Source organism: Trematomus bernacchii, unplaced genomic scaffold, assembly GCF_902827165.1.
Source record: "Trematomus bernacchii unplaced genomic scaffold, fTreBer1.1, whole genome shotgun sequence".
Taxonomy (NCBI): domain Eukaryota; kingdom Metazoa; phylum Chordata; class Actinopteri; order Perciformes; family Nototheniidae; genus Trematomus; species Trematomus bernacchii.
In genome coordinates this window covers 1634201-1659286 of record NW_022987840.1, presented here as the reverse complement: position 1 = coordinate 1659286, position 25086 = coordinate 1634201, and the positions used below count along the sequence as shown (strand labels likewise).

The 25086-nt window shown below is 40.2% G+C and overlaps 1 protein-coding gene across 1 annotated transcript in view; it reads left to right on the top strand.

The window, feature by feature from the left end:
- slc9a1a (solute carrier family 9 member A1a) overlaps positions 1 to 25086 on the top strand; it is a 35797-nt gene that overhangs the window by 7844 nt on the left and 2867 nt on the right. Inside the window, 10 exon segments of the mRNA XM_034153452.1 lie at positions 3332 to 3804; positions 5993 to 6243; positions 10190 to 10407; positions 12814 to 13016; positions 16680 to 16769; positions 18915 to 18985; positions 19485 to 19661; positions 22642 to 22777; positions 23843 to 23944; positions 24627 to 24708. Coding sequence (XP_034009343.1) covers positions 3332 to 3804; positions 5993 to 6243; positions 10190 to 10407; positions 12814 to 13016; positions 16680 to 16769; positions 18915 to 18985; positions 19485 to 19661; positions 22642 to 22777; positions 23843 to 23944; positions 24627 to 24708 — 1803 coding nt within the window.

The following is a 25086-nucleotide window of genomic DNA, read 5'->3' as shown; positions in this document are numbered from 1 at the left end:
TATGTAACAGTGTCTATAGGGGGTTAAGATTTTTTCTGAACATAAGAGTGCTAAGTTAGCTTTCATAATAGCAGATTGATGCTCTTTTCTAAATAACATAGGGCTTTGGATAGTGTCAAAATTAGCTATTGAATTGATATCCTGCTACAAAAGCGTTTAAGGACAGTCACAACAAATGTCTGTTTCCTGTGTTTGAAGCAGCTATCACAGAATATCTTTGTTAAACCGCCTTCCTGCTAAGCCTCTGTAGAGTAGTGGGTGGTGCATGTTTTGTAATAAAGTGCATTGCAATGAAAAGAGCACTCGCTCTCTGACATCTCGACGAGGGGGAATTAGCCCTCTTTAGACCATTGCAAATAAAGACCTCTTTACTATCCTTCCTCAAAGCACCAGGGCTCCAGTGGCATGCAGCTGCATCATCCACAGACATGCACTTGTTAGGTTTGTGTGCTGAAACACTAATACTGTTGTCCTCAAGCTGCCCGAGTAAAAACACACATCTCCCTACTCTGAATGTCTTCTATTCCCACGATGCTTAAGTTTCACATACTACAATGACAAAACCCTGCTACGTTGAAATGATCAAATACAAGTTAAATATAATTCCAGTATGTCTTGATAATAAATGACCTGTTTACTTTGATTGGTAATTTACTGGCAGCATTTGTGCAAGGTCTGACCGTGACATAGCAAAGTGCTCAATGTGCTCATTAGTGAATATTAATTAGCTGAGCACCACCCTCATTGTGCAAACATAAGCAGACTGGAGCAGGCCTGAGTCGTGCCCACCCCCCCCCCCCCATCGTGGCTCCTGTGCCATATGGTGCTGCTGCTGTCACTGCACCATCCATTCTTGTCCTGAGGAGCTTCAGCTTTGTAGCTGTGCTGCTTATTGATATGTTACCTTGTGCTACTGTGTGCTTGTAACAGCTTCAAGGGTTAAAAGATGTGTTCGCCATTTACATCTAAAATGATAGGGGTGGGTGGAACAAATATTTACATGTGGCAGTTGCTTCGGGCGGATGTGAAGAGCAACTTGTTGGCATGCATCAAATCAACATGATAATCCCTCTGTTTCCATCTCTAATATAATCACACCCATACTGCAACATACAGGTCCTGTCGTGTCAGTCACAAGGTCATTAAATCCTTTTTGAATATAATGCAAAGCAGGGGCCATTTCTCACATGAGCTATGTTTCCCTTACTATGAAATCGGGAAAAAGGGTCAAATTCACAGTGTTGTTGACGTGGCAGAATTATTTAAAGTGCTGACAGTATTCTTTTTTGTATCTATTGAATAGTATGCAATCTACTATGAGTCACTCTCTACCCCTATGAGCTTGTTTAGCATGTAGCATATTTTGGTTCATATTTCTCTGTGTGTTTGTGTCTCAGTGTTAACGCAGCATGCAGTCAGCTGCTACAGTACCAGATGTCAGTGGGCTGCTGTAGTGTACAGTAAATAAAGCCAGAAAGACTTCTCACTATGGGACACATGCTGCTCTCTCTTTGAAGTCTTCATCTTCTTTTGTTGACTATTTATGCACAGGCTGCAGTTCCCGTCACCTCATATAGCATGTCTGTGTTTTATATATATATATATATATATATATTTGTTTTAAACTTTGTTTATTGGGTTTTTTCAACAGCATACAGTTATTCTCTCAGAGCATGTATCAAAAGTAGGTAAACAAATCTTCACTTCAGATAGGTAGAGTAACAATGTAAATATTGCTTAAAGGTGGGGTAGGTAATTCACTTCAGAAACACTTTTTGTTATATTCCATGGAATGCTCTTAACATCCCGATAGCAATGAATACATTAAATGCTTTGACAATAAATACATTAAAAAACGTCATCTGTGGAAGCCGTGGCGCTGTAAAAAGCACGACCAATCATCTGAGCCGGCCCGGCTAAAATAACTGGATGGCCTACCTGCCTGTCAGCCTTCCATCTCGTGCACAAACTTATCTCGTGCCCTCATTGGTCATGTGTGCGTTCGTGTGTGTGTTGGAGGAGTGGCTCTGTAAGGAAGTCTGAAGGAAGAGGCTGATTTTTTCCGGTTGTGTACTTTCAAATTCTAGCGCACTCAAGCTGGTTTCTCCATTCTTACCTACCCTACCTTTAACACCAGGGCAAACACAATTCCACACAGACAGAAGACAGACAGACAAACCAAAAATAAACAAATAAATAGAAAATCAGTCAGCTAAAACAAAAATGTCAATAATAAACAATAAATGTCAGTACGTCCAGTGTTGGGACCCCTCCAAAATGCTGTGTTTTATATTTTCATGTGAAACTTCACAGCAGCCCAGGAGTGAGGGTATTTATGTTCCCATGTTAACTTGTCAGACAATAAGGGGGGCCTTTTAAAGTCTAGCAACCTTTGTCATTTGTTTGGCAGTAAGTGCTTGTAAATCATAACATTAACAATTTGTCAGGAATCCATACAGATATGTTTGTGCTGTAACTTGGGTGCCAAGCAGCCTCAAGTGCTGCTCAATGTGCGTCTCAGAGGACAAATAGAAGCTGTAACGTTCTGTTCTCTTTTCACATACAGCTTGTTATTATTAAGTCCTAAATATGTATGATCATGGCAGCATATACTTGCTGAACATGTCATGTGAGATCTGTATATGATAAATATTTTGCATATTATTTCCATTTTTTCCTTCAAGAATTCACAAGGCCATTGTTTTAGCTATGTCACACCAGTAACTAATCAGCATACAGTGCATTTGTTTCTTTCCCCAACCTACATCTATAACAATGAACCACTGTTGTTATGTAAATCACTGCTTAGAGTATCAGTTCTTTAAAAGCTTTCTTTTTTCAGGTTGTAGTCAAATTTAACAAAAGACATCACGCACAGCCTACACAGAAATCTGAAGTATTTCCCTCTGCATTTCCTACAAACGTTAGCGATGGAGAATACACATTTCCTGCTGTATTATCATTGATTTGCTAAAATGTCACATACTCTAGCTATTTGTTTCACCCAAGAGCTCTGCAGAAGTTAGAATATGTAACAAGGGTGGTGCTCGTACTCACAGAAGTGTGGTATGTCACATCTCATTGCTTTTCTAATGTTGTCGTTGGCCAGGTTTACTTTTGCCTTTCATTTAGTCAGAAAACCAATAGGTACAATTCCAGTTAATCGTAACATCAATCATCACTCAGACGGAGACAAACAAGCTTCCACTTACTCACAAATTCTCTTTAAGGCCTAAAGCAAGGGATCCGGCAGTTGATTTCCAGATAATTCCCTTCTTCCTGTTCTACGTCTCCAAACATGCCACTGAATTTGTCTCATCCATTTTCCCAGGGTTCCACCTGATACCTCGTCTGTCCGGCATTGTGCCAGAGAGCTGCCTGTTGATCACCGTGGGTCTGCTTGTGGGGGGGCTCATCAAACTAGCTGGAGAAGACGTCCCCCCAGTGCTGGACTCCCGTTTGTTCTTCCTCTGCCTGCTGCCGCCCATCATCCTCGATGCCGGCTACTTCCTGCCCATCCGGCCCTTCATGGAGAACCTGGGCACCATCCTGATGTTTGCGGTGGTGGGGACCCTGTGGAACGCCTTCTTCATCGGGGGTCTGCTGTACGCTGTGTGTCAGATCCAGCCGGCCAATCCCTCCAACCTTCACAAGATCGAGCTGCTGCCCTGTCTGCTGTTCGGCTCCATCATCTCCGCCGTGGACCCTGTGGCCGTGCTGGCTGTGTTTGAGGAGATCCACATCAATGAGCTGTTGCACATCCTGGTGTTTGGAGAATCTCTGCTTAACGATGCTGTCACTGTGGTGAGTGACCGCCACAGGAAATATGTGGCTGGTAGCAGACAATGCCTTTATTGTTTTGTCAGTTCTCCAATTTGATTTTGATTTGATTTGATTTATTTCAAATGTGTAAAACAATAATACAAACATTTAACATGAGAATTATTATACAATACAAAATTAAAATATAAAAAAATATTACTGATTCTAAATTATGTGTAAACAAATAATCTACTTAATTACACATCCGAAAAGGGGTGGGAAGAAGTTTACACTTATTTAATCCCACCCCTTCTCCCAAAAACTAAATTATTAACATACTTTCTTAAAGAAATACATTTGTTACCCAGAAAAAAGAAACATGAAACAACAGATAAATAAACAAACAAATACTAATACTAATAAACTGCAAACACCCAGTTATGATTAAACAACGTCATCCCTATATCTTGTTAAAATCTTTCAAATCTAAAACGTTTTTTTAAACAATACAAAACCAATAAGGTACGCTGGTTGATTAGAGGCAGCTCTCTGTCAAGAATACATGCGATATGCTGGGATGTAAACCTTTGGTTGTATCCCTGAGAGGCTCCTGAATTATTATTATAGAACAGCCCTAACTGCGTGTCAGTTATTACTCAGCTCTCAAGATTCAGTTTCAGTTTCAAGGCTTTATTGTCATGTGCACATTAGCTACAGTGTACATATGGCAATGAAAACCTTCAGTCACAGGCTCCTCCAACAGTGCAACATGAATAGATATAGGACATAAAACAGATACAATAGTGCAAGAGAAACGTCAAGATATTCTCCCTCTGAGACACATAAGATATTTGTAACCCTTTTTACAAAGAGGGCTTCTCATTGACACATTAAAATAGTGCTGCACAGACGTCTTTCGTTTGTGTGTTATCAGATTTAGTTCCATATTAAAAGTAAAAATATTTTAATTGAGTTCTTATAACCTTGGACTAAAGCTGTCAACACACAGCTTCTGACTGACTGACTAGTCTGTCACCACTGAATTGTCCTCAGCTCACAGCACAGCAGCCTGTTCACAAACGGCTCCACTACAGTATAAAGTTACCAACAGCGCTAGCATCATAGCTTTGCAAGGCACTGACTTAAGTTTCCACAACCTTTGTTTCTGACATGAACTATCACAACACTTATGTAAATTAATACTTCGCCAAGTATTTCCATAACCCTGCTCATTCACCATGGGCCTCTGTCTCTCGGTCATATTCAACTACGGGTTTGGCTTCCATGCACGCTTTAACAAGCTAGACGGCACAGTGTCATCATTGGCTCAGGCATGTGTAACAGATGTAAATATGCAGAGGGGTTTATTTAATTTAATATTGTATAATCACACAAATTCTGTGGTTTTTATATTATTTTATTCTGTGTTCTTCATTTTATTGAATGTTCAATACCTGGCAAGGACGGAGATCAGTGGGCGGAACCTCTGAAGTGTGGTCGCTGTGCTCAGGAGTTCATTGTTGTGAGGACTTTCCCCCCCTATATATTGTGTCCCTCCCGTTTCCTCTGCCCTTTTTGTAAACGTTGCACGTGAGAGGAGTCACTGAGGGAAACTGATGTAAAACTGATCGTTTTTATCTGTCAGTCATTAAACAGATCGTCTCAACTTTACGCTGGCTCGGGTCTCGTCCATTATCAACACAACGCAGAGACCGCTTAACCACACCGGTTACACATGTTTGAGTCGAGGATCCACAGAGAGCGCGAGCAGAGCTTATTAGCCTTAAAGCGTTTGGCATTCATCTGCATGATCATCCTGCCTGGCATCACATTATGCCTGTCATACATATATTCCCATAGTGAGACACTTAGTGAAATGGTTTATACATAAAGTATCATAACGGATCCATCTTATCTATTCAGTAAAAGCAATATTTTCCTAATACTTGCAGAACATTTCACGGATGTGCGCAGCCTTTAAATATACAAAAAAAACATGTTAAGTAAGTGTGAAAACCTTAAATGTTTTAAAACGTATCTATACCTATAACCAAGTATTTTAGTTTGCTTTGACATTCACCCTGTTTTCACATTTCCATCATGACGTCTTTAATCTTTCTTCCTCTTTTGATACAGGTGCATTAAAGGACCTAGATTTTTGTTTATACTGTCATCCCCCTGTTGCTTTGTTCTAATAACTATTCACACTCATCTCCTCATCCTCTCCTAGGTGTTATACCACCTGTTTGAAGAGTACTCAGGTGCCGGCACAGTCACGGTGCTGGACTGCTTCCTGGGAATCATCTCCTTCCTGGTGGTTGCAATCGGAGGCGTTCTAGTTGGAGTCATCTACGGGCTCCTGGCCGCCTTTACCTCCCGCTTCACCTCCCATGTGCGGGTCATAGAGCCACTTTTTGTCTTTGTGTACGCCTACATGGCCTACCTGTCAGCTGAGGTGTTCCACCTCTCTGGAATCATGGCGTAAGTATGGGTGTTTGTTATATGGCCATACTTCCAAAAATTACATATTTTCAGAATGTTCTGTTTTTATATTCAGTGTTTTATTTTTTCTAATACTCAAATACAAAAATAACGATACTCCTTTGCATCTACTTTATCTATTCCAAAGTAATGTGCAATTTAGGATAATCACCTTTCTTTTTTGACTCAATTTCAACGAAAAAACACAGACATTTCTCGAGTAAATTCATGAGTTTCATCTCATTCATCATAAGTTAACCACAGGTGACTGTTTTTTATTGTTTTTGACACAAGCAGCATTTATCTAAGCAACTATTGGAAGGATTACAACTACATTTTGTACATGTATGGCACAAATCAGAATACATTTGTAGTGTATGCATTCAGAAGACGTCTTTTAAAGCCTTTTCTGAGACCATGCATAGTCAGCATTGTTTGTCCTAGAATCGTTAAGACTTGTAGTTTTGTGCTTTAGATCCGCCCTTACACATGTCCAGCGTATCATGTGCGCTCTAGGAAATACTCCAGCTGTTTCAGTGACATCCCTCTTGGATCACATGTTTTTAGTATGTTGATATTTCCTCAGTGATGAAATGTCCCGGTCAATATCAGCCTTCCGTGTGCAAGAACAATCTATTTCAGTCATTGCCCTTTAACAGTAACTCAGCTGTACACCGTGGTATATTACACTCTGTACACCAGGGGTACTCAAACTTTTTTATTAAAGGTCCAGTTGTGAACTTTATATAAGGTCACTGGTCCGGATCAATGCCAGTAAAGTCCCCCCCCCCCCCCCCCCGAGTGGAGACACGAAACTGAAATTAAGAAGCGCTCTATGCATGGAATTTCCCGACATGTCGTTGCAGTAAATTAAAGGGTGTTTCATGTTGTCGTTGCTGTGGACCTTCTTAATCTACCTTCTTTGGGGGCCCCCTTCTGGTCCAAGCATTTGCCTGCCTTGCCTGCCGGTAAACGGCGCCCCTGTATACACACACACATTCAATACATACGTATGTCAAGGTAAACTTGCAGTTAACTTGCGGTCTGCTATGCGTGTCACGCTCGCGCACACAAGTAAATATATATGCACGTTCATTCTCACAACGCGTCAAACACAAGACGCGCGTACATGATGATGTACATTAATTTATCAGAATCAGATTTTTTTTTTTTTTTTTTTTTTTTAATAATTATTATTATTATTTTTTATAATGGGACACAGGGTTCGGTCCGGATTGATTTGCAGTTCGGTCCGGATCCGGACCTTGGTCCGGAGTTTGAGAAGCCCTGCTGTACACCATATCTGATCCAACGTCATTTTAACCAAACCTTGATTTAAAGGAATCCCAATATTCTCTGACATGCTGTTTCTCATCAGCTCCTGCAGTTTCAATCCTTGTTCAGTTGAAGGTGCTAGGAGTTATTGAGGTTGCAGACAGGGAGTGATGATATACAGAGTCCCCTCTGACTCAGGGCCGAATAATTTGTATTTTCAAGGACAATCTTTTCCAAAGCCTGGGGCTCTTTTCTGTCAAAACTAGATTTGTTGTGGTGTTTATAAAGTAGAAGCGAAACTGCTTGCTGGTTTGAATTCCTTTCATCGTCCCCTTAAAGCAGGGGTGTCAAACTCAATTTCATCGCGGGCCACATTCACATTATGGTTGCACTCAAAGGGCCGGTTGTAACTTTAAGACTATAAAAAAATATACATATATAATATATATAAAATAATGTATTACATTACATTATTGCCTCTGCATTGGATTATTATCGGATAGGGTAATAACTTCAAAATGAACTACGTCTGAAAGCAGAAGTCTAGGGCAAATAATTGCAAGTCTCTTCAGTGCGTGTGTCACAAAACTAAATGCATTGTGGGACATGTAGTTTATGGGCAACGTGCTTTTGTAAAGCGGCATGTAACCGTATAATTAACGTATTGTATTCTTTGCAAGCTCTTGCGGGCCGCATAAAATGAAGTTGCGGGCCGGATTTGGCCCACGGGTCTTGAGTTTGACACCCCTGCCTTACAGCTTTGAAAACCAAACCAACATTGACATGGAGTAGAAATTAGGTGACCGCTGAGCAGCTGCTGGACATGAATAGCGTTCATTTCGGGCCTCCACATTTTTTACATAGACACATTGCCTGTCCATAGTGGAATAGAGAAGTGGTCCCTAGACAAGGAGGAAGACATTTTTGTTTACGTCGCAGTGTTTCCCCTAGGATGGAGTCATAGCAGCGGTGCAAAGGCACGTGGGGCCAGCATAATGTGAGCGCGGAGCGCGTGGAATTTTTTTAGTGTGTGCACGTGCGAAGTGCGCCCCACCAATTTGTTTCTATGTGTCTGCCAGCACAAGAAAGGCTCTTGAGGCCTAGTACCAGGGCCGGTTCTAGCCAATTTGGTGCCCGAAGCGAGATTTTATATATAAAGAATAAATGAAAAATCTCTACAAAAGACAAATACACTACAAAAACAGAAACTTATTGACATAGGTAATAGACGTCAAAATGGCTTCAAATGTATTCAGTATTGTATGAACATGTTTGAATTGGGGGGTGGACGTCACATCCTCCAGGGGGGTCCGGGGGTATACCCCCCCGGGAAGATTATTTTGAACATTTTAAAGTAAAATGCTTCAATCTGGTGCACTTTGAGCACACAATTACTAGAGACCTGATCTAGGGGGTACAACTCTAAAACACCCATATGAAAAAGATAGGTTTACATTTTGATAATCAAATAAGTATATGAACATCACCAATAACCTATAGCCAATAACAAATAAATGTAACTTTTTTTATTTTTGTTGTTCATTCATATCTTATTTTACCTAGTTAACATTTATTTATTCATGCATATTTTTGTATCTCTCCAACTTTAAACGATATTTTTGGTTTACTGTCCTATAGTATACATTGGAATGATTTCAAACCTGTTTTTATTTATCCTAATAATTATAAAGGAGTGCCTTGGAAATATGTGTTTACATAATTTGTGGTCAAAACGTTTGAGACCCACTGAGATAACTTGGACTCAAATTAACTATCTAAACACTCAGAGAGTCCTTTACCTCACTGAGCCTCTCAGTCTGACAGGAGAGCTCTCCCTCCACCCTGGTTGTAGAAACATCTACTTCTTATATCCGTTAGCGCAGCTAGCACCAGATTCTAATAACAACAGCGCCGGTACCGGTGCTCTCTCTCCCTCGCTCCCACGCTCGCACTTTGGCTGTGAGCTGCGGGCGCCTGATAAGCCAACATCCCCCACTTTCATCACTTACAGCGCCCATCGTACAGGGCAAATGAAAAGTGTAACCGGGGTGAAAAGGGTGTTACATTTACTTAATTATGAATGTTGTTACATCAAGGCCAAAAATTAGGATGAGCGCCAACGCTCAAAAATGTTTTTCCCCCTCCCAGAGCTACCAGCGCAGCGCCCCCCATATCTGGCGCCCTAGGCAACCGCCTAGTACATACAGTGGCAATGTCTCAAGATTTAGCAAAAATACACCTTTATTGAACATACAGTAACACAAATACTACAAATCCACATAACAAACAATCAAAAATGAAAAAGGGTCGCCACTTATTATTATTTTAATTAAAAAAATATATATAATTTTTTTTTTGGGTACCTCGCTGGCGCCCCCTAGCAGCGGCGCGCATATTTCAGCAGCGCCGCCACTATTTGTATATAGGAGAAACACTGCGTCGCATGTTTACAAAATCAGTGTTAAAATAGTCACTGTTGATGATGTCTTAAGTAAAACCACCACTTCCTCCTTTGACATTTAAATATTAATCCTACTTCCTCTTAATTGTTTAACAGTGTTTCATTTTAGTTGACAGACATCCAAGCATTAGCACATTTGGATACATTGTTATCCAAATAGATGTTTGTTGATATTTCCCAGAAGTCAATGTTTGAATCTTCTCCTTTCAGGTTAATAGCATGTGGAGCGACGATGCGACCTTATGTGGAAGCCAACATTTCCCACAAATCCCACACCACCGTCAAGTACTTCCTGAAAATGTGGAGCAGCGTCAGCGAGACTCTCATCTTCATCTTCCTGGGAGTGGCCACGGTGGACGGACCTCACCAATGGAACTGGACCTTCGTCACCGTCACCGTCCTTCTGTGTCTGGTGTCTCGGGTCATAGGTCAGCTCTAGTGATTCTCACAACTTCCTCAAATGGAAGTAGTGTTTCCATGCTGGGGTGTGGAGTGTATGGAGGGGAAACGCTTAATCTGCATAGGAAAAAGTGTTTTAAATCTGACACATTTTTTGGGGTTAACTAGATTTAAACAGCTGTCACTTCAGATTTCAGCTTAAAGAGCCTTTGATTTGTCATTAACAGAGCTTATATGCAAATCAAAAAGCAATTCTCAAAAGACATAAATGCATCTTTTTGAAGTAAAGTCTAATTTACCCAAAAAAGGAAATCAAGTAAAAGGAACTTCTAAAAGAGGGAAATGGAAACACTGACAGGAGTTAATGAGGCCTCCATGTTTCATCACACAGCTGTCAGTGTGTGTAAGGGAAGCGCCAACGAGGATTTCCATGTTGACTTCACACAACGTCACAAATCCTTCTGCTGATGATTTGTCATACTACACAGTGTTTCCCCTAGGTTTACTGCTTTGGGGGGGGGTGCTGTCTGAGCAGAGGGAGGAGCTGTGGATTATTGTTATTGATTAATGCATCGGTGTTAAAATGAAAGTGTTGAAAAAGCACATGTTCAATTTTCAAAGTGACAGTAGATAGATGAGTTGCAATTTGGTGCTATAAATATGTATTATAAAAATAAATAAAAAACACCTTGAATTTCAGGGGGAGCGCAGCGCCCCGCCAAGACAATGGTAGGGGAGACACTGCTACTGTTAATAGTGCTGCTGGAGAGACAGAGAGTGATAGTGGAAAAAATGACGAGGTACCTTCAGTCCTGCAATACTGACGGGCAAAATCACAAAAAGAATAGCTGATAGCGAGTAAACATTTGTACTGTCATACTGGGCTTGGGCTACTTTCTTTTTACTGGCCCAAGTCAGACCTAGTTCATTTATCTTCTCTTCTTTCATTATCATCATATCTGCCTCTCTGCTGGAGACCATACATATGTCATTGGGTTTCAATTATACATTATTAATAAGAAAAATATTCATTACATTCTCTTATGTCAAGAGTTTATTAACCCCTTATGAGCTTCACTAACCACAAACTCTCTGAAGACAATATCATTTTACACTAGATCTGGTCATTGTAAAATGTGACTGTTTTATGCGATGATCTTTTTGATAGAAACAGGCTGGTTTTGCTTTTAAATGCATATGATTTTATGTTTTTTCTTGGTAGTTCAGCCAGGAGGGCTTTGTAGACGTACACAGTTTCTTTTTGTCTTGTTGGTGCAGGTTAAGCGGCTGCAAAAGCCGTGCAATCGTTTTGTGAATTCGCCCCTTAATTTATTTTGTAGAGAGCTGATGATGCTTTGAGCAACATTACCAAACACAAATATGCCGTCTGTGACTGTGGATTGTTGCAATCAATTATCATGCACATCTTACTCGCATCACATGAACAGTATCTTGTGTTAGGAAAAAAAAGATATACAGGTTTTGGTTTGTTTACTATAAATCACTTCTGCAGTACTTCTTTTAAAACTATTCTTAAAGGTCCCCTACTATACTGTTTTTCATCAATATATTATAGGTCTCAGATATATACAAAAGATGTCTCTGAAGTGTTTGGCTCCAAACACCAAACAGATCATTGCAGCATCCCATAATCCCCTCTGTTTCAAAAGTGCTGATTCTCTGTCTGTTACTTTAGATGAAAATAAAGAGCCCCTCCCCACGCCCCTCTGAGAGATATTTGGTTAAAAAGAACACAATGGTGCTCTAGAGGAGATTCAGGTGATCAGGTGGGGGGGGGGGGTTACCTTGGTTGGTGATTGGCTAATGGTTACACAAGCCAAAAAATCGTTATGACATCATGAAGTGGCCAAAATCTGATCAGCTCATTTTCAGACAGGTTTCTATATAAATGGATCAGGACAAAAAGAGAGAGAATCTTTGTTCCTGAAACGTTCAGAATCTCTTTACACAGAGGGGACACATGTTGATGTAGAAAAGATATGGAAAAGTGGATTTTGCATAATAGGTGACCTTTAAGTGTTTTTTCAAATCCTCCTGGCAGCAATTGGTTTCCATGTACTTCAATTTGATATTACATTTAAATTGGTGATTGGCACTCAATTAAAATAATGTCATGTCTGCAAGTAGAGATAGGTTTAAATGGGCAGCAAAGCATGACCGCACATCACTTATGGGGCAAAAGCAGATATGACTTTAATGGATTCGCTATGTCAAGAAAGGGTCAACTTTTTTTTTAAACACGTTTTTTTGGCTGTAATTATAACGAAAACCTGCTGTGTGAATCATGAGGGAAAGCTTTAATGTGGTCGTTTTTAGCAAGCACTTCTGGAGAGAACATTTTTTGATCTCCGCAGGTACCATACACTCAAAGTCCCAAACCCAATCTCACTTTCTCATGTCACTGTCCTTCCCAGGTGTGGTTGGTCTGACCTATGTGATCAACAAGTTCCGCATTGTCAAGCTGACGACCAAGGACCAGTTCATCATCGCCTACGGTGGCCTGCGAGGAGCCATCGCCTTCTCCCTCGGCTTCCTGCTGAAAAAGGATCTCTTCCCCATGAGGGAGATGTTCCTCACAGCCATCATCACCGTTGTCTTCTTCACCGTCTTTGTTCAGGTATGAATATGCAGTTTATGTAGTCCGATTTAAACAAACATTAGAAGGAGAAAACTTTGTGTATTTCTTTGTCTGTCAGTGTAATTACGCACCAATTTTAATGAAACTTGAAGGATGAAGCATGGTTCAAGTTAGCCCCCATGAGGTTTTGGAGCAGTTCCGAATTACTAGGCTGATACACAAATTATCTTTTACTTTCGTCAACATTGCATATTGTTTATTTATGTCTTTTTTCACGCTGTGTCTGGTTAAATCCATGTAAATGCACTCTCAAGTTGAAATGTGTTTTCTTAAACATCTTTCTAGTGTCTGTTGTTTCCACATTACGACTTAAAGCTCATGAACACAGTCCGACTTCCTAACACTGAATATAGGAACATCAGGAGCACCTGAATGCACCATTGGCCTTAGTAAGAGTCTGTCCAAGTGCAACTAGAGTTATGCAATGTTATTATGAACACATTCAATGCACCATGCAAAGAGATACCCACGCTTCAAAATGTATCTAACCCCGGAATTGTTCTTTTACTGTTAGTCGTATGGTACACTATTCCAAGTAATAGACAGTAATTTATTCACATGTTTTGTTTGTTACCCACTTATTTGCAATTGTCATCACCAACTATATTGCTTTGCAAAAAAGTTCCTTTTAGGTGTAGTTTATTTGCCTAGCAGGTCTAGTTTGAATTTCCACTCGCATCACTGGAAAAAAACAATCTATCTCAACCCTTTATTCCAGGCCTGTGAATCTCCCTAATTGTAATGGTCATGCTGAGGATGAGACATCAAAGGAACGCTCGTGTATTTTTAGGAAGACGTTAATTTGCTACCCTGAATAGAACAAAAATATTAATTTCACACATCAAGTCGATAGGCTTTCTTGGTCTATTTCTTCTTAAAAAAACAATTCCAGCTGGTTTAGGAAAATGTAATTTCAGCTTCTACTTAAAGGGGACCTATCATGCAAAATGCACTTTTGTACGTCTTTTATACATGAATATGTGTCCCCGGTGTTCCAGGGAACTCACCAAGTGTCAGAAAACACAACCCTCTCTATTTTCCTCCATACCCAAATCTCTAAAAAAGGGGCTGCAACGGATCTGATGAAAACTGATCCAGATTTGAACACTGTCCTGACGTCAGGACAGTGGCGCTACGGCTATTGGGCCAACTCCACCAATCAGGAGGAGACAACCACGGCATTGCCGTTCGAAAGCGCTGGAGACGCTGTAGTACATATGCCAGGCCTGTAGGTGGTGCTGTTCTCACTGAACCTGCCCTTGCAAAAACAGAGCTAACATTTTTCAAATTGAGCGAAATGAGGCATGGCTAAAATGCATGATCTGTTTGGTATTTTGAAAAAAATATATATAAATATGCCTTATATAGGTATGGTCCTATACTATATTATTCAAATATAGCATGATAGGTCCACTTTAAAGTATGCTGATAGCCAAACAGGCAGGTGAACAAACGAATGAATCAAATGTAACTCAGGTGCATAAGGAATACAAAATATGGTTTTATGTAGAGACGTTTCTCCTGTATCTCACAGAATGAACATCAACATAATATAAAAAAACAGTACATGATGGCAAGATAAAGACAAGCAGGCAGTAGTTCCATACATACCAGTACTATGTATATTTAGCACCATGAACTGCATCAGCACGGTCCTGTCAGCTGAACCATCTTTTAGTGAAACTGTAGGAAGATACTCGGATGTCAAGTCGAACCAGAATGGAAGCAGACAAAATAAACCCTGAAGACATGTTCTCTCTCCTCAGGCAGGATCAGAAACATGTTTGATTCATACTGTCTGATGCTGAGACCAGGGGAGGGGAGGTGGAGGTCCCTCTCACCTGCAATGTGAAGTTATTTCAAGGTCACCTATTATGCAAAATCCACTGTTTCATGTATTTTATACATAAACATGTGTCCCCTCTGTGTAAAGAGATTCTGAAAGTTTCAGGAAAAAAGATTCACTCACTTTTTGTCCTGATCCATTTATATAAAAACCTGTCTGAAAATGAGTTGATCAGATTTTGGCCACTTTATGATGTCATAACGATTTGTTGGCTTGTTTAACCATTAGCCAATATCCAACCAAGGTAACCCCCCCCACCTTATCACCTGAATCTCCTCCTAGATCACCACTAGCCGCTTTCACACCAAGTACTTTTCCGTACTTAGTTCCCAGTACTTAGTCCCGCCGAACTCTTTAGTCCCGGAACTGTCCTAGAAAATGTTTTTTTGTGTTGCCAAAAGTTATAGTCTCTCTCCGTTGGTGCGCTATGCTAATGCTAATAATGCTAATGCGAGCAAATAAAATGGCGTCTTCACAAAACTTTTCCGAGTTTTACAGGGCGTGGTTTGCAATCCGCCCAGCCAATCAGAAATTGGAACCTTTTCCTCCCCAGGAAAGTACCACCTCTCTAGCAGGCACTAAAAAGGGGTGAAAAGGTTCGCATGAACTAGGTTCTAGTTCCAGATCTTTTTGGTGTGAAAGCAAAATCCCAGGAACTATCGGAACTATTCCTGGGAAAAGTACTCCGGTGTGAAAGCGCCTAATGTCAGCTCTCGTTGAGAAGCAAATAACTGCTGTGTGCTTTTGTTGCCTAACCATTTGATGTGAGTGCACATTATGATATCTTGAGAATCAGCACTTTTGGAACAGGGCTGAAACAGAGGGGTTTATGGGATGATACAATGCATGATCTGTTTGGTATTTCGAGCCAAACACTTCAGAGACATGTTTTGTATATATCTGAGACCTACAGTATAATAGGAGACCTTTAAGGTTGGACTCCGAGATTGAGAGTGGGATTGAGTGTGTACGGTTAACGGTTAGAATAGTAACTAATTACCTTTGGTCTGATTGGCCAAATGGTCTTATTAGTTGTCACTGGTCATTAAACTATGGTTAGCATGATTACACAAATGATCAGAGTAATCTTAGGTTGGTTAGGACATTTATAACATAACGTAGATTATATTTCCCCCATAGTAAACTGAGGTACGCACTATGGACGGATTACTCTTTGGGTTATTAAAAAGGTTCTCTTTAATGCCACTGTATGACTTAAAACTCTATTCTGACATTTGTTAAATACCACTGATTGGCCTGAAGCAGCACTTGGAACATTCAAGAAATGGGATAAACTTGACATATTAACATTCTCCATGTTTAAAGAGAAGGAATAAATGTCATGGGTTATCCTTATTTCATGTTTTGTGTGGCTAAATTGAAATGTGGGGAGGGGGTAAAAGGTTCTTCTGCAACATCAACAGGGTTGTGAAAAGTTGTTTTAAGATCTGCCGTTTGTTAACACGCCATTGCAACATCCGGGAACTGTGACATCACATTGAAGTGGGGCAATACTGTGCTTATGCTTGGCTTGAAAGAATGAAGAAACAAGCATAGTGGATCTGTTTTAGTTATCTTCAATGGTATTATAAACCTGGAGAGATTTGTCAGTACTCAGAGTAGTGATTTTAATGTTTTATATTAGGCTCTCCACACAGAAATAATACAAAACATTACAGATGCACTCGTCACATTTCCCTCCTGAATACTAGATAGATTGCTGATAAGAGCCTATTTCTGTGTTTTCGCTAGGGTCAGGAGGTGAATAATGATTGTTTCTCTCCTCCTTCGTACAGGGCATGACCATCCAACCCCTGGTGGAGCTGCTGGCGGTGAAGAAGAAACAGGAGGCCAAGCGGACCATTAATGAGGAAATCCACACCCAGGTACGACCTCTCCCTGCAAACATCCTCAGTCTTCATGATCAGAAGCTGATGATTTCTTTATGGTTTATACATATGAAAAACCCAGAGCCTTTTTATAGGGGATGGATGAATTCAATTTACTTTGATCTTTCACCGAGATACCATGTTTGACAACAGCAATGCATTCTCCTTTACTGTCTTGTTTTGTATGATTTTATTTAGCCAACACACAGACATATGATTCAAACTCAAACTCAAAACCATATCACTCACAAGAAGGGGAAATGAGCTACCACCGGATTGTAAACAGAGAACAGTAACATACAACAACAACAAGCAAATACACCAAAGAACTTAATTGTGAATTCAAATGTATAGATTGAAACAAATTGGAACAACTAAATGCGAAGGGATGAATGTTAGCAGATAATTTTAATATCAGCAGTCCTCCAGTAACAAGCCTCTGAGGCCATTCAGGGCATCAAATGCTGACTGCTGCTTCCACCTACTGGTTGTGTGGTAGTACTACACCTTATATAGTGTGCTCTACGGTGGACAGTTGCAGCATGGAAATATATATATATACATTTTCTCCAGCATGGTAAATATAAATCCAAAGAATTAACATTTCCTAAAATGTTACCATTTAGTTAATTTTAACTTGAACACACTATCTCACACACAATTGTTGGTTCTAATCCACAAGTCCCGAGTTCTGTAAAGCTATAAATACAGCTCAGATAAACACACACACACACACACACACACACACACACACACACACACACACACACACACACACACACACACACACACACACACTGTACTTCTCTGAGGCTTTGCAGTAAGTCATCAGTGCTCAGAGCTAGAAGAGCAGGCTCTCCTAATGGCTTCTCTCCCACCATAAACCACCGGTGATATGACCTGAGGACGCACTCCCGCTGCTCACACCGTAGCATTAAATCAGAAATAAAATGCTACCCAGTCATCGGGTTTCGAGGCTATTCAATTATTTACCAAATTCATACCTGTCCCACAAAGATACTGCAGATGCGTTTTTGTGATTTGACCTGATGTATTTATAACTGAGTCTAGGATGTGAAAGGCACAAAATGCAGTTTCCCACCTTTCAAATTTCAGTTTTATGTCATATTAAACTCAATATCTTGTTTTTATAGGTAAAAAATATCATATATGGAGGCATTACCTTTAAGACAATAAATGAATAAATCAGCACATTAATTGACAAGAAAATGAATCCATAGTTACATATAATCATATAAAAGTATTAAGAGTAGGAGATGTCAAGATGTTTGTAGTGAAAGAGGAATACACCCAGGACTCAGTATCAGTGTAACCAGGAGAGCATCCTAACATTATGCTGTATATTCCCACCCTTGAGCTTCTGGACTATTTTGCATAAAGTTGCCTCTTTTCCAAACTGACCTTTTCACCCCCACCCTCGTCGCTGTGCAGCCGTTACATATATCAGTCTCTTCTGACAAGCAGAGGTAAATTATGTGGCTCCGCTTAATGACTTGTTTCCATAGTAACGCTGCATGTCAGACAGGCATCTACAGACTGAGTCAGAGCACCAGGGCTGCGGTCTGAGAAACAAATGCATTTATAAATTCCAGTGAGCAGGCGTGCAGCCACTGCTAATGAGCGCGGTCCCATCAGTCAGCTGGGTGCTTCTGGCTCTCTCCCACGACTTCAGTCTTATAGCTGCTCACCTGCTGCTGTTAGTAATGATGTTGGCTGGGAGGGGGTATTACTGGAGGAATGGTAACTGTGGTGACGCAAATGTAATGTCTGTGGTGCCTTGGTGTACCTGTAATCACAGTTATTAACATTGGTGATCATACATTATGGTTTTTAAAGCAAAAAACTAACATTTTGTCTCCAAGTACTGTACATATAAAACATTGGAAAAAGAAAAAGTACATGGAAAGTCTTTGTCAACATTCCTTTTGATATTGTACTAAAGCAAATGTAACATGGGACGTAGGTTAGTTTACTGGACATTCATGTATCTTGTTACAGTAGGTCTGTTTTACAAAATAAATAAAATAATCCACAGAGAAGGTAAGGGTCAGATGAGTCTTTAGTTTGTTGGTCTTTTTGTCAGTCTCCTTTAAAAAACCGTTTTGCCTCTTTTCTCCCCAGTTCCTGGACCACCTCCTGACTGGAATTGAGGACATTTGTGGACACTATGGACACCACCACTGGAAGGACAAGTATGGATTATACAGTTAACGCTGCTCAGAGTAATCGCAGTCTATCTCCGGCTCGAGCTCTCATCTTACGCAGTGCTCAGTCAGTCTCGCCTATGCTGTCACTGACACAACCACTGAGCTAAGCATATATGACCCCAAGATGCAAACAAGTCTATGACATCATCTACCAAGTTTAAGAGATTTTAGGAGCTAATGCTAGGCTACAATTATTAGAAAAAAGCTGGCAAAATTGCACAGGACAATGCATTTTGTTGAGAGGCGTAACCAATGTTAACACTGATGGTGTCATAGTTGTATTGCCATTACATTGTGCGTTCAACATGTACTTCATAATGTGAAGTTGAAACAACCTGCTTGTCTATTTGCCACTTTAAACGTTTCCTTTTTGTTTTGTTCCAATATGCATTAGAGAGGTACAACCTCTCTGTCATGTTCCTACTCAATGTCTGTGATTTTCCCTTGTGGTTGTTCTCATCTGTAACTCATTTCCTCCTCCCAGACTGAACCGCTTCAACAAGAAGTATGTGAAGAAGTGCCTGATTGCAGGCGAGCGCTCCAAGGAGCCACAGCTCATCGCCTTCTACCACAAGATGGAGTTCAAACAGGCCATTGAGATGGTGGAGAGCGGAGGAGGATTCAAGATGCCGTCTGCTATGCCTTCCACTGTTTCCATGCAGTAAGTATGAGCGTACACTCTGTCAGAGGTGGGAAGTAGTGGAGTACAAATACTTTGTTACTGTACTTAAGTAAATGTTTCTGGTACCAGTACTTTACTCCACTACTTATTTTTCTGACGACTTTTTACTTTTACTTCTTACATTTTGAACACAAATACCTGTACTTTTACTTCTTACATTTTGAACACAAATACCTGTACTTTCTACTTCTTACATTTTCCAAACAGGCTGGTTACTTTAGTTTTAATGTGTGTTTGGTGGCGTGATCATTATTATTTAGAGTCATTGCGTGCCTATTGATTTGAACACGATCCGTGTATCCATCACTTCCTGGTCTTCTCTAAAGAAGAGGGACCAATGAAAATGTTGTCATTTTGCCGTTGTTCAGCATCGAAAAATTCATTAGCTAACAATGACATTATTGTTCTATTGATATAAATAGCGTGGTAGTGGTGGTCTAATGGATAGTGAGTTCAAATCCCGCCAGGAACACCACCACTAATGTGCTCTTGAGTAAGGCACTTAGCCCTTAGTTACTCCAGGGAGAATGTCCCTGTAATCGGTAATTGTAAGTTGCTTTGGATAAAAGCGTCAGCTAAATTAAATGTAATGTAATGTAATAAAGGGAGGTCAGTTACTCTTTAAAACAGCTGGTAGTTATGGGTACTTTTTACTTAAGTGCATTTCGAAGCCCATACTTCTTTACTTTTACTTGAGTAAACAAGTTTTATTTTTAAACACGAGTATCTGTTCTTCTACTTGAGTAAAGGATGTGTGTACTTTTGCCATCTCTGCACTCTGTCTTCTGTCACCCTCTCAGAATACCAAACTGTCCCGAATTCTTAAAGCTTTACTGATTGTTATCGCCACTTGGGGGCAGCAATATGTCATCACGCTTTAAAAGTTGAATTGGAAGAATTGGATGCTAAAAGTTATTTATTTAAACAAAATTCACTCACTTTTAGCTCAGATTTTTGTCTCTACAAACTCCTGGGGAAATATCTGAATCTATAGCTAGTCACTCTCTATTGCCGTATGTTATGCAGGTAGCTCCCAGTATAGTTTTTATACTTTTTCAGCAAAAACAAGCTTTGAGAGTGACCTTAAATCAAAAAAATGTGGGCTCGGCTGCTAAGTAATGAGCTGAAAGGTCTTCTTAATGCATAGTAATAATCAGTTCAACATCATCTGGACCTTTTTAACCGCAGTAGTTTCTGTCAAAGCTTTACATGGAACAGGAAGTAACAGTTCCTCTTTCATACGTTGTTTAATACCACACTCTATAGTCCTTTGTTTAATTTATAATACGTCAAGGGCTTTATTTTGAACGTTTTATTCAATTTTTCCATATCAAAATATTCTTAAGATTGACCTATCATGCAAAATGCACGTTTTGATGTCTTTTATACATGAATATGTGTCCCCGGTGTTCCAGGGAACTCACCAAGTGTCAGAAAACACAACCCTCTCTATTTTCCTCCATACCCAAATCTCTAAAAAAGGGGCTGCAACGGATCTGATAAAAACTGATCCAGATTTGAACACTTTACTGACGTCAGGAAAGTGGCGCTACGGCTATTGGGCCAACTCTCCACCTATCAGGGGAATGTAGGGTTGGGCCACGGCCGGCCATTGTACATAAATATGTGTCCCCGGTGTGTCGGGAACTCACGCAGCGTCAGAAAATAAAACCCTCTCTCTTTTCCTCCGTACTTAAATCTCTAAAAACGGGGCTACAACGGAGCTGATCCAGATTTGCGTCCGATAGGCAATTTTTTTTTTTAAAGCTTTATACCCCAAATCAGCACTTTTGAAACAGGAAGTGAAATAGAGGGATATGAGGCATGGCTAGAATGAGTGATCTGTTTGGTATTTTGAGCAAAACACTTTATAGACATGTTTTTTATATATTTTTATATATCGGAGACCTATGCTATTGCCTAAAAACAGCATGATAGGTGACCTTTAAAATCACTTTTGATTGAGAGACCGGCTAATGGATGTTAGTTCTAACTAAGCAGCTAGGATTACATTAACAGCATTTGAATTATCGTCTCCTCTGTCATGTGTGAATGCACCAAAATGAGGAGTCTTTGCTTTTCATTATTCAGAATGCTTTTATGCTGTAACCTTTAAAAAAGCAGCTGTTTACGCCTCATGAGACACATCTGCAGTATCAATTAGTCAGTGAGGAATTGTTAGCGTTGGCCAGTCTTAACACCCAGCATGTGTGCTTTCTTTTTTCACTCTACCTCTATCAAATGAAGCGATAACACCAGAACAGATAAGGTCAGACCTGTCAGCTGAATTCATTCAACAGGGCCATTAAGAATATTGATACATCACTTCACATTTAACAAGCCACTAGCTATTAGTCTTCTGATCATTACATAGCAGGAGAAAATAATTAAAGGTCACCTATTATGCAAAAGCCACTTTTTCATGTCTTTTCGACATAAACATGTGTCCCCTTTGTGTAAAAAGATTCTCTCACTTTTTCTCCTGATCCATTTATATAAAAACCTGTCTGAAAATGAGCTGATCAGATTTTGGCCACTTTATGTCATAACGATTTTTTGGCTTGTGTAACCATTAGCCAATCAGCAACCAAGGTAACCCCCACCTTATCACCTGGATCTCCTCCTAGAGCACCATTGTGTTCTTTTTAACCAAACATCTCTCAGAGGGGCGTGGGGAGGGGCTCCTTATTTTCATCTAAAGTAACAGACAGAGAATCAGCACTTTTGAAACAGGGCTGAAACAGAGGGGATTATGGGATGCTGCAATGATCTGTTAGGTGTTTCGAGCCAAACACTTCAGAGACATGTTTTGTATATATCTGAGACTTATAATATATTGATGAAAAACCGGATAATAGGGGACCTTTAATATAATTTGGGTTTGTTATTGTCTGTGTCACCTGTCATGTGTGTCTGTAGTACAAACACACATAATCCTAACCTGTGTTATATTTCTCAGGAACATCCAGCCCAAGAAGCCTCCTCCTGCCAAGCCTGCAGAGAAAGCTGAGAAAGCTCCGTCCCAGCTGCCTAAAGGCCGAGAGGAGGAGATCAGGAAGATCCTCAGGAGCAACCTGCAGAGGACACGGTTGAGGGTAACACCACTTTATGAGCAATAAAGATGTATTGCCTTATATTATGGGGGGGGTTGAGAGCATATCACTATTCATATTGATTCTCACTGGTTATATGGGACTATAGTAGGGATGCACGATATTGGAAAAAACTGACATTGCGATATGAAAAAATACAGGAATTGAAGAAAAGACCGTTTTCTTGGTCCGCAAACCATCCTTTCTTGAACTTTAATGCTAGACAATTGGTATTTTTCTAACTATATTTAACCGGATGAAGGATTTTAGTCACGGACGTCTGGATCTTAAGTTATCAGAGCAACAAGCTGAGCTAGCTCGGTTAGCAGCGCCGAACTGCCCTGGAGAAACACACAAAACTACGTTATTCCGGGTCCGTTTGCTTTGGAGATTTGATTGTGATTTGCCTACATGTCACTCACTCAAGTACCCCTGACATGAGAGCCGCGCAAGTTTTCCTTTTGTAGCAAGCAGCAAAAGAATTGTAACATGACGTGTTCGAGTTAATTTGCCTACTTAATATCGCACGTCCTAAAAACGTTTTTTTTTTTTTTTTTAAATCTCACGTCCTGCGACGTGAATATCGCGCATGCGCATATCGCGATTATCGTCACGACACGATATATCAGGCAGCCCTAGACTATAGTATTGATTTTACAGAGTTAGAATTAAATCAGTAGCTCTACTCATACATTAACCAATTCTGACTTTGATTTTTAGGGACTGAAAAATTGTCATTGATTTAAAACATCAATGTTCCCTTGGGGTCATCAGGGACTGTTTTTAACATATTTTCTGCAGGGCCTTGAGATAAACAGAAACAAACAGTGCCACAACTTACTATTTTATATATATTCTATCCGTTAATCATTAAATTATCATTGTGGTTTATTATTCTGTGAGCATTTGTTTTAATACTAAAGGTTATTTGAGTATACCAACAAATCCTCATCCTCTTCTTACATCTGTAATACTCATCAGTTAAATGTCAAAAGCTGCCACAGGGAGCAGTGAAGACTCTTGGGAACAGAATAAACTGAGTTGTTGTATTTGTGTTTCCTCTCTCAGCTGCGCTCCTACAACAGACACACTCTGGTGGCTGATCCGTTCGAGGATGGCTTCGATGACTTGCTCATCAAGAAGCAGAAGATGATCGAGCTGGAGAAGAAGGTATGATTATTATTATAAATATGATATTATCAGTCTCTGTGAGGGTAATGCCTCAAATCACAATCAGTCTGAGGCACCAACCTGCTGTGTCAAATGTTAATGACACACGCACAGCTAAAGATCAAACACATTCTGTTGATTAGCCAACGCCAAAGGAGACCATTTGTAATAAGATAGGTGTGGTACACAGAGACTGTTTTTTAATTTGGTGAATAACAGAAGATGTTATAATGCAGGAAGAAACATATCCAAATGGGAGGAAGAGCAGCTCTTCTCCTTCTGTACCGGCAGCAGTTACATGATTCAGCCAAAACTATGATTTATATTCCAATTAAAGTCCACCTTCAGTCTCCATAATTCATTTCCTCGACACAAATGGGGGCTGATGGAACAGAAGTTTGTGTTGGAGACACCCAACTGCATGAATACATCAGCCCCCATTTGTGTCGAGGAAATGAATTATAATGATAATAATGTAATTACATAATGAAAACCGACTCTTGTTTTTGGTAAATGAAATGTGCTAGAAGCCGGTGCAGCCTACAGAGAAAGCAACAAATAGTTTGAATGAAGTGCCTCTAAGATATTGATTAATGATGAATCTCTGAAACGCTTTAGTTGGGCTGCTGTGAAAACAACTTGTGTGTTTATTTTAAAACATATTTTCCCTGTGTTTTCCCAGATTAAAGACATGAATAACTACCTGACGGTGCCTGCTGCCCCCCCCGACTCCCCCACCATGTGTAGAGCCAGACTGTCCTCAGGTAAACTCATCCATCTTAGCTGCAGCCAAACACAAACACTCCATACTAAAAGGCACCACATGAAAACAATAGCAGAACGTTTTCCATGTCACTGACGACACCCAAAGCGATGATACGTTATATTTTGTCGGGCTCACAGCCTTTACAAACCAATAATCACTGCAGGCAGCACCGCGACTGTTCACTGCTGCAGAAATAGATATTTCCCCCCCTGATGGAAATATGTTTGCGTGAGGCTGCCAGCATGTAAACCAGTGTGTGGTTTCATTTTAGGCAAAGATACTGATTTCAAACCTGCTCAGCAGCAAAAGGGAAACAAAACCGGTCCAGGTATGTAGTGAGTGTAGAGAAGATTCATTTTGACGTGATAACCCAACA